General features: G+C 42.8%; 1 protein-coding gene across 1 annotated transcript in view; it reads right to left on the reverse strand.

Moving 5' to 3' along the window:
- tead1a (TEA domain family member 1a) overlaps positions 1-9,713 on the reverse strand; it is a 23,054-nt gene extending 13,341 nt beyond the window's left edge. The window contains exons 1-2 of the mRNA XM_079743468.1: positions 9,566-9,713; positions 1,661-2,148 (exon numbers count right to left, since the gene is read on the reverse strand). Coding sequence (XP_079599594.1) covers positions 1,661-1,865 — 205 coding nt within the window. The 5' untranslated portion in view covers positions 1,866-2,148; positions 9,566-9,713. The remainder of the gene's footprint in view (positions 1-1,660; positions 2,149-9,565) is intronic.
- Positions 9,714-11,221: the final 1,508 nt, after the last annotated feature.

The following is an 11,221-nucleotide window of genomic DNA, read 5'->3' on the forward strand; positions in this document are numbered from 1 at the left end:
TCTTTCAGCATGAAAATTAGTAGTTCATCTATCACAGCAGTTTTTGCCATCCCTAATAGATGGAAATAGGTAGGGAAAACCTGCAAGAATTCTTTATTCTTTTAATGTCTCGGCCTCTACCGCATCTTCTAACCCTCTCTGCTGAATTTTAAGTCACTTGACATTTGCTTGAAACAAGAGAATCCACCCCCCCCCCATACCAGGAGGACGCCAGCTCGGGCAGTCAGCCACACTTCCAGTGTGTGTTGGTGTAAAGGGAAAGGAAAACATGAAAGCCTACAAATGTGTGTGCGCTCTAACACACACACATTTTATTTTTGAAAGAGGGGCTGGGGGGTACATCCTGAGTGAATCCGCAAACATGCATTGGATTTTTAAAGGGGGGAAAAAAATATCAAAGGCATGGTTAAAATGCATAATGCCACGACAGTGTACAGGCAAGTGGAGTGACGCGTGCATAGAGGTTTAGTGCACGGCTAATCCGTGAGACATGAACCCCACAGGAACCCTGGACGTTGTGAAGAAGGACGAGGCTTCTGCAGCAGTTAATGACATCGCAAATGCCACGAATGACAGCAGTGTACAAGTGTGAGGCGTCAGGTTGGGAAGACAGCCTCCGAGGCTTATTCTCACAGTGGGTGCATGTCAATACTGCTTGTTGTACTGATTTCCCGGTCAAATAACGCTCTGTCGCCTTATTATCTCAAACTGGAATACATGTGACGGGGAGCCCTCTAACCCCTTGTCTTAACCCCTTTCCCATAACCAGATGTCAACATCTCCCAGGAGAACACATTGCAAAGGTTTCATGTGAGCAATTGTTTCTATTCTGACTCACGGTTAGAGATGACCAGAGTTCGGATTAACTAATCGATGACTAAATAAAAATACCAAAAACATGATGTTCTCAAAAAGGTTGAAATGGCCCAACAGTCCAAAAAAGTCTGGTTGTCAGAACTCATGCTTTACAGTTGGCTAAAGAAGAGTAAAGAATAAGTAGTTTCCCAGAGAGAAAGACCAAGAGAAAGAAAGAGGGGAGGGGGGGATGGAGGGGGGGGCGCAGCTGGTGGCAGCCAGAGGACCATCTGTTCCCCTCTCTAATAGTTCACACAAAACACACAAAACACACACACACACACACACACACACACACACACACACACACACACACACACACTTGTTCTCAAACAAAAAAAACTATCTCTGTCTCTCCCTGTCTCTGATGTTCCTAGCAAAGCTCCATTAGCTCCCTGTTTCTGACACGGGCTGCCTGTGAGGCTAACTGCACACATCCACAACCTCACACCAGCTAACACCAGCTAACGGCTCCTTCCTTGGTGACGGGTGGGTAAACACTGGTGCTATGTATGGATGCTGCACTTTTCACCACTTTTAGGGACTCAATAAATAAGAATCAAACATAAAAAGACAAAGAAAATGGCATTGCTCCCAATAAACAACAAAATGCGGCACACAGATTACAACACAAAGGTATAATCTAATCTTCCTGGTTTCCAACTGAAAATAACAGTTGGAGACAGGGATCAAACAGAACCATAGAAAAACAGAAGACCCCCCCCCCCGACCCAGCCATAACAGCGGGGGGGGGGGGGGGTAAACAGATAAAGAAGCAGCAGAGCAATGTCACCGCAGTACTCACCGTACATCTTCCCCTCGTCAGACAGTATAATCTTCCTCCTTCCACAGGGGGGGTAGATGGCCAGGGCCTCCTGGAAGCTCTGCTCGATGTCTGGGCTCCAGACCCCCTCCGGGTCCCCGTCCATGGTCTTGTCTCCCCCGGAGTCGCTGAGGCCGTCCATGTCCTCCCCGGGACTCTCGCTGCCACTCCAGCTGCCGCGGTCCATAGTCGCTGCCTTACAAAAACCCGGCCAATGTCTACCGCTGCCCAAACGCACTGGCAATGCCAAACGGTGTCGGTGCTAAGGACTGGGGCGGGTGAAGGCCGGTGGCAGAGGCTGTTTTGTTATGCTTCTACTGGTAATTCTTAGTGTCCGACAAAGCAAAAAAATGGTACGCTAGGGCAACACAACTTTTGCGCAAACAATAACCAGTGTTCGCTGGCCAATGGACTTCTGATTGATGTGAGCCAATGTTCCCCCCCCCCTCTGGTCAGAGCCAAATGCAAACCTAAAAGAAACAGAAAAAAAAAGGGAATACTTTGATTACATTGAGATGAGACAGACCTAACCATGCAGCGCCAGGTCCCTGGGAGCCGAGGCCTCTTAGCAACGTCAGCCTCCAGCGACCAATCATGATTATGTTTCACGTGCCGCTCGACATGGAAATATCAGTGCACAGTCGCGCAATGTTGTCAAGGTCCTTGCATTCAAAATTCAAGGCGACTCTCTCTAGTCTACTCATTGATTTTGGCATGCATAAGGCATACTGAAATGACATCTCACTATGGTCCTCTCATCTTTTTAATTAATTGGAGACAGGGGTCTTTGTGGGATTAATGCAATTATGTGTATGTGTTGTGGAGAACCTGTGTATGTGTTTAGAGTGAAGTTTATGGTGATGTAGGACCAAGGACGATCATGTGACTAATGGACGCTTCCTGGAATGGAGTCCCAAATGTATTTACAGTACACTGGCAATGTACTCACATGTCTCTGAATACATATGTAATTACATTTAAGCAAATGCCTTCACAAGTACTTCCCCCACTGTCCAGTTGTGTTAAGATCACACTTATACCAATGTCTTGACCTGGACATAGACTGTAGCATCCTGAAGCGGTGTGGAATTAGTATACAGGTGAGAAACGCAGCTGACAAATATATAGTCAGCTGCGGTTCATCAAGGGATTCATTTTTACTGTAAAGCATCTACACCAAAAGGTATGTCACTGCTAATATATAAGAAAATGCACTGAGCTTGGACTCACAGCTGAATCCCCAGAGATTGTATTGTATGGTTTTGCATTCGTCGCTCTTGTTCTTTGCTAACCCCCCCACCACATTCCCTTTAGAGGCTTTTTAAACAAACAAGGATTCATTCATCCCATGGGCCTAACTGCAACACACCGGCAGCATGTGTTTCCTCCACTGTGTGTTTGTCTAGGCCATTAGGAAGGGAATATGTTTGAATCCCTAAAACTAATCCAAAGAACCGTTTTGTCCATAAATGGATGTTGTGTTTCAATGAAAATGAAAAAATAAACCCACCCTACAGGAAGCATTGATAATTTTTTTATAACAAGAAACATTGAAGGCGATGCAATACTCCCATCAATCCTGATGTAGTCCTTCTAAAAATCGATTTCTTACCGGACACATTTTGTTAAGAAGAGTCGAAGCAATTCTCTGACGCAGCTAAACACAAAGCTGCGAGCCCAACTAAAAGCGGACACAACCATAGACAGACACAGAGAGAAAGAGAGGGAGCCAGAGAAAGAGACAGAGAGAGCTGGAGAGCGAGAGACAGAGAGAGCTGGAGAGCGAGAGACAGAGAGAGCTGGAGAGCGAGAGACAGAGAGAGCTGGAGAGCGAGACACAGAGATCTATGGGCTGCCTCGCTACTCCCTTCATACCCTGATTACACTCTCTCCCTCTCTTATGGTAATCTTCCCTCTCTGCTCAGATCCGAGGCCACTCCAGCCAGGACCACCAGGCCTGGCAGTGTTCTCCTGCGGGGGGGCTGCAGGAGAACAGGCTACAGGCTCTCTGCCACACTCCTACAGCTGTGTTGGATCTCAGCTACACTACAGCCGTGTTCAATCTTGTCCACTCGGGTGTCACCTTCAACCTCCACTGCCGTCCATACTCTGTGAGTGTGTGCCTGTGTGTGTGTGAGCGTGCGTGCGTATGTGTGTGTGTGTGTGGGCACTACACATGCCAGTGGGTTTTGATGAAATGTAATGATACACACGTGTGCTTGTGTCACCAGAGGCATATTGCGTGTGTGTGTGTGTGTGTGTGTGAGAGTGTGTGTGAGAGTGTGTGTGTGTGTTGGGTCACCCAGGGATTTTGTTGGTTTGACAAGTCGACAGTATTATTGCAAGCCTTTCTGTCGTTCTTTTATTTGGAACACTTCACAGCATCTGTTTCAACCTCTTCCAGCACACAAACACACACACGGTTTTGAACAAGAGGATTGTCTCTCTAATCCTCAAAACAAACATTGTTCCACTTTACCCTGTTTTGCCATGCTACGATCCGTTCCCAAACAGCCAAATACAACCACAAACATTTCTAGATCCATGCACTTAATAAAAAAAACCATTACAATAATAGAGTGAAACAAGAGCACAAATGATAAAAAGGCAAATGAGTCCAATGCGTCTTACTGAAATTATTAAAAAGGTCAATGCAAATCATACAAGCAAACAGAACAATGTGCTTTTGGATGCCTTTCCCTCCTGTACTAATATAAATATGGGTATACAGCCTTTTTTACTATGCAGGGCAATTTTTATTTTGCCCTTTTGTTCAATCATGACCGATTTAAAAACTAGATGAGAGTATAAAAAGTACTATCATTTTTAACCAGGCATAATAACCCAACTATATGACATAATTAAGCAGTAACACAATCAGTTTAATCAATCAAGTCGGTCAAAAATGTTATTCCCATTTAAAAATCTGGTAATACTTGTGATTCTAAAAGGTTTAGCTGATGTCCGTCCCAAAATACTAGATACAAATTAGCGACAAATTGTTGAGCATCTAACAATTCATCTTTTGTATTGATTTTTAATGAATAGAGTGCAAATAAGAACCGTAAAACCTTTCAGGCATTTCACATACATTTCTGAGGCCAAAGCCTCTTGTGATGCTTCCAGATAAAAAGTGTTTTGTGTAGTTACTGATTGGCTGGTTAAAGATACTAAATGGGATTAGTTTGTGTTTGTGTTGTATTATATTTGCATGAAAATCCCTAATAGTTAATCCTTCACTCATAATCTTGGCGTGCCTGTACTTGTGTTTATCTAATTCTTGCAAACACAGCTCTGATGAAAGCATATTAAAATCTTGAAAGATTGTGCTTCACTTATTAAATTGCTATCAGCAAGGCTTGACCCACTTTGTTCAGATATTTTTCAATATATCAATTTGCTGGCTTTTTGCATTCACTCATTCATTGTTTCTTCAACTTGAGAATTTTCTCCATCGGGAGGTTTCACTCCATCATGACAATGATTGATAAAGACCAATATATATGATACGTCACATGGGACAACTGACTGATCTCAGTCCAAATTTTAACACATACAACACATCATAAAACACACACACACACAGACACAAACAGAGGTTGTGTCGTACTCTTATAAATACATGAACATTTATGCACGTACACACACGCACACACACACACACACGGTACACTTGGGAGCTCCCAGAGGCAGAACTAGATGCTGTGGAAATGCTTATTAGAATGTTCGTTCAATTAATTAATTAATGCTGAGTCCGACACACATTCTTCGTTGATGAGGGTATTTTTCCTAGTAATACACATTGATTAGGATATGTAATGCCAACTGCACAAGGATGTTTGAAAAAAAGAAGAATATGACCGACTCGTCTAACTCACATCTGGCATGGAAATAAATGTTATACCGACTACACTACCGGGAACACGGTGGGAGACCTCAGTCACCGCCTCATGACTAATCTAGCCATGAGTCTCAACGTCAAACTTTAAACCCATTTCCATCCTCCAGAGAAATCATTAAAATTCTATATAACATAAGAAAAAAACAGCTTGTAGACAAACATGTGTGTGTGTGTGTGTTAGAGAGAGAGTGGTTGTGTACGGTGCGTGTGTGTCTTAGGTGTGTGCCTATGTATGTGTCTGTACGGTGCTTGTGTGCTTTTGCGTGTGTGCATGAGTCACTCTAGAAATCAATAAACATGTTGCTTTGATCTAACACTGATAGAAGCCGACACCCGCTATCCGACAGTGTTGTTTCTTAGGTTGTAACATGAAGCATTAAATTGCTACCTATGTCTGTCCCGTTAGAGAATAGCTAGATGTGTGTGTAAAAACAACTGTTATCTTTCTATTCACTTTGGTCTCAATGCAAGGAAGCTGTCCAGAAGTGGTTTGACGACTTCCTGGTCCCTTCTTGCCATGGCCAGGAAATCCCATACAAACGCTGAGTGGTGAAGGAGCCATCTGCTGGCCCCGCCCAACTTCATGTGTTCATAAATGAGTGATACCAAACAAGTGATACCAAGTTCAATTCAATTGACTAATACACTAATGGGGAAATTTTGTTTCATATAACAAGTGTGTATTATTACAATATCATAAGGGGTAAAAACATTAAAAACGATTCTAAAAATATATTTCAACAAAAAATCCTAAGCTATCAAGCTTAACAAAAAAAGTAGTTTGAGTTCACCAAAAAAAATTGGTGAACACTCTTTGCTTATATATAATTTACTATATAACATTTCCACCCCTTGATTCAACTGCCTGTCTGTCTGTCTGTCTGCCTAAAAGCAGGAAATCAGTTCCATTGGCCCAACAGACCGAGAACAGGCAGGCAAGCCAGCACAGGCTCAGCTGCCCCTGCAGCCAGCCCCCTCCCCTCCCCTCTACCCTAGTAACCCCCATCCCCCACCATGTCCACTCTCGCCCCCCAACCCTGGAGGCCCCCTATTGTTCCCTTGTTCCCCAAACAACCCCCCCCCCCACCCTCCTCTCAGCCAAGCCCAGTACCCCATGTCATCCCCCCCACCGTCCCCACTATACCCCACCTCCACAGCCATACAATGGTCTTTCTCAGGACCAGGATATACCCCACTCTGATTCCGGCGACTGCGCAAACGATGGGGGGGCTACTAGGCAAGCAAAATTAAAATTGTTTGCATACTTGGGTATTTTGCAAAGTGTGAATCTTTCTTTGAGGTCTGAGTGCTATATCTGCTAGTGGGCAGCCCTGAATCCTTTTCCACCTGTTACAAATATGTACATAGATGTCTTTGAACAGTTCTGATTTCCTCCTCAGCTATTCTGTTTACGCTATACAGCAGAAAAGCTCTGTTTCTCTTTATTATCTATTTTGTTTATTTTAGTACATTTTATGTGCTATGACGTATGCTTTGTCTGAATAACACTGGTTAATGTAGGTACTGTGTAGGTACCTTGTGGACAAATCAAGTCCATCAGAGGACATACATCCTAGCCAGCTTGTGTACTTTCATCGAAAATCGTATTCAAGCCCTCAAAAGATCATATTCTTTTCTTAAAAAGTATGGACTACAATCACAGCAGAGGGTGTCAAACACTTTGACTTTTGTTAACCACACGTCCCTTTCCCTCCTTTCTTTAACGCGCTTATCAGGGGGAATCTGCCACTTTACCGAAATGATGAGCGTGTGCATTTGGGGAGGGGGTGGCTCGTGACAACACAAGGAACGACTGAGTCACGGGTTTGGTTTCACATTCAAAGGGTTAGATCAATGATCAATTATACAATACCACGTTAGAAGATAAAACTAGTGACACTGAAAAGAGAGTGAAATAGTGCAAATTGTTAGTGTGCCATTGTCGATCAAAACCAGCAGCATGTGATGTTAACCTCCCATCACCTGTTTATACCTCTTTTTACTGATATCATACAAATGTGTTTCATACAATGATATATCTTTTTTAAATAAGCCTACGTCTTCACATCATGTCCTCAAAAAAATGCCGTCAGCAATAGCTCATACAAAATTGTATAAGCTGTGTAGAATTTCTGCCGTGCTCCATAGAAACAAGGTAACAGATGATACTGTGTAAAAAAACAGAAGGGAAAGAAGCAAACATCCGTCCGAGGCTCCAGCATATTGCAACAGCATGAACATGAATGCGCACACACAAACACACACACACACACACACACACACACACACACACACACACACACAGGCAACGACGAAAGCACACACAAGCCATATGGTGTGTCTTGGACTACCGACGCCTGTTGCTGCCATAACAATGGGCCTGCCTGCTCTGGACAGCGAGAGGCAAACACGTACACGTACACAGACACAGACACAGACACAGACACACACCAAATGGTCATTAGTCAGTCTGCACTGGGAAGGCCTAGAACAAATGCCTTGGTTTACATTCTGCCCCCTCCTCCTTTTTAAACACACACACACACACACACACACACACACTCTCTACAGGTGCATGGAGCACTCAAAACAGATGTCAATGAAGTGGAGGGAGAGGGATGAGGGCGGGGAAAACGGACAAAAGCTTTGCACACTTTCTGGACACAGTTAAAACAATTAAGAATCTGACCAGGCAAACTCAGTGCACAGGTGTGCAGGCCTAAAGCACATAGAGCTACACGCATGATTTATCCAGGCTGATAGTTAAGGAGAAAGGTGTGTGTGTGCGTGTGTGTGTTTGTGTGTGTGTATGCATGTGTGTGTATGTGTGTGTGTGTGTGTGTGTGTGTGTGTGTGTGGGTGTGTGTTGAAGAATGGGGGACAATAATCATAAAAGCAAAGAGAATACATAATACTTATCCAACGTTTCATTATCTCTAGAATTTTTTATTACTTTTAATGATGCACTGAACAAAAAGGAAAGCTTTCCCTTCAACGGCATTAATAAATCCAATTTGTACTACATAATGTTCTACGAAATGCATGTTTTTTGTACAAAAAAAATAAGTAGGCTGCTGGCATATGTGTAGCAGGCCTACATCATTGTCAATAATTCATCATGAAACGACCAAAGACAGAACGTTGACAAAGCAAAGTATTTCAAAGGGGGTTAATCCAAATCGTTTTAAAATGTATCCTACACAAACGAATATAAAATACTTTTTTGTTTTAATATGGCTGTACTATAAAATAAAATCTGTTTGTATATTGGATTTTTTATTATTTACATTTAAATTAACCATACAGGAATTACAGAATTTCAATGGGGCCAGATATAGGTATATTTCGACAAGTTTTGCGTACACAAATAAGCTGCCATGAGTGCCTCCTATGAACACTATAAACACAGTGTGGCGGTGTAATATGGTGTGAAAAGGCAACTTGGTGGAGCGGTTTCCTGTGGCCTAGAGAGCGCCAGCCCTGCTGTATGGAAACCCGCCGATGCAACAAGTCCTCCATTCACTTGGAGCTTTGTTTAGCCGCCTTTCAGCTGCGTACAGCACCTTTCAATTGGCTAGCGACAACACAATAATGGATTTCAAACGTATACAGTTCACATACATACGTGCTAGGTATATATATATAACGTAATGTCGAACGCGATAGGATAAAATACTTCAAAATTTGCAAAACGGGTCGGATGTTTTTGGGGGAAGAGATAGGTGATGTGCCTACTATAGTCGACATCATTCCCAAATCAGTCGCTCAAAAGCTCCGTGCCCGACTAGTAGCCAACCAGCTGGCGAACAGTACCTCCAGTAAATATCAATAATGTTTTTCTTTCAATGAAGTGAACATATAGCCTAAGATATCTTTCGGTTTTTGTTCGGGTCAACATTTCCGTCCGCAATAGATTCAACGTTAGTGAAATATCCGGGGAAGTGTTGACTGTAGCCTACGGGCTCATGAACTCCTTGGGAACTTACCTTAATTCAAACGTCTCCTTAATAATATATGTCACCCTCTTTCTCCGCGAATTAATGTTGATACAGCATCAGGAGGATCTTGGCTAACTCCTACAGGTTTTGTTTTTGCTAGATCGGGCGGTCCGGATGTGTAAAGTGGCTTCGTATCTTCAGGGATGCGAAATATGCGCGGAATGAGAGCAGGAATGGGAACAGGAATGAAATGAACGCAAAGATTGAGTTAGCGGGGCGGGGTAATAGTGGCGTCACTCTGAATGTAGTGAGATGGGAGGATGGGTGGAAGAGAAGAGAGGGTGGGGGCCAGGGGGTAGGTGGAAAGGGGACAGACTGTATGGGCTGCATTTAACAAAAGAACAGTGGTGAGCCTCAACTCAATTCAGAGAAAGAATGGTCATAGGACCCTAATGCGGACAAGAAAGACGCCATGCTTAAGATAATGAAAAAAACATTTTTCAGAAATATAGTCTGTTTTCATTTAAGAAATGACAGCTGCCATTTGACTTCACAACTAGTACAAATACTGTGACTATGTGAGGAAATTCACAATATAAAAACGAATATGTTAAGAGCAAAGTGTACATGTAAGTAGCTAATCATAACTACAAATATGTAGGTCTTCTTATCTGTAAAATAAAATTGTAGTGTCATCAATATCAGCACCCTGACCATGAAGTCCTTTTGTGTTTGAATTCAGTGGGCAGCGCCTCAGCCCTCATAAAGGAGTTGTTGTTTACTACTAAGCTCTACCCTGTCTTAGGTTTCAACCCCTTAGGCATTGGCAGACTGTCATCTCCCCAGAGGGAGGGGCCATGATATAAAACAAACACAGATATGGCTGGGTCACAACCTGAACTGGCTACTGCAACACGACACCACAGCCAGGCCATGCAGCACACAAGAATTCCACACCTCGTGTGGACATGTGTATGTGTTTGTGTATGTTTGTGAGGCGGAGAGAGAGTGAGAGAGATTGTGTGCTCCATTCCATGTACATTAAATGGGTCAGAACTACACAATTGTTTGTATTATATATTTGTTCACATCACAAACAAGCCAGTAACACAAAGACACACAGCTTTCACTAGAGGTCAGCGGTTACTGGCTTGCCTCTTGTATTTGTCTGTTAAAGGTGTGTTTTTTGTCATGTTTATTTTGTGGGGTAAAACAGTTGCCCCTGACAACACTGCTTTTGCAGTTGAATAGATTTAAAAAATGCAACAAGTGGGAAGGTTAGAAGGAAAAACAACATTCCTACAAAAAACTAAAATGTCTCTAAATGTTGAGTGTAAATATTTTTTATTTAGAGGCCTTTATTTGCCCAAATACCCTCTGATGAAACACATCTACATTATTATGGGCTTTGACATATTTTTATCATACTTTTGTGTGAGTCCTGATATGTTATTAAGTAAAGTAATGCTATGCATAATGTCCATATATATATGAACTACAGTTTCCTGTTCTTGTATGCCAGCTAAGCAGGGAAACAGATGAGCATGAGACACATGGTTTAGATTAGACTCGGAGTATCAGGACGACCACAAAACACAGAAGAAATCACAAAGCAGACTGGACCAATTCCAAGGGAAGCAGCAAGTCACTATTCAAGTTTACAATAAAACATCACGGTAGTTACTACAAAGACATTGACACAAA

Source organism: Pollachius pollachius, assembly GCF_949987615.1.
Source record: "Pollachius pollachius genome assembly, chromosome: 9".
NCBI lineage: Eukaryota > Metazoa > Chordata > Actinopteri > Gadiformes > Gadidae > Pollachius > Pollachius pollachius.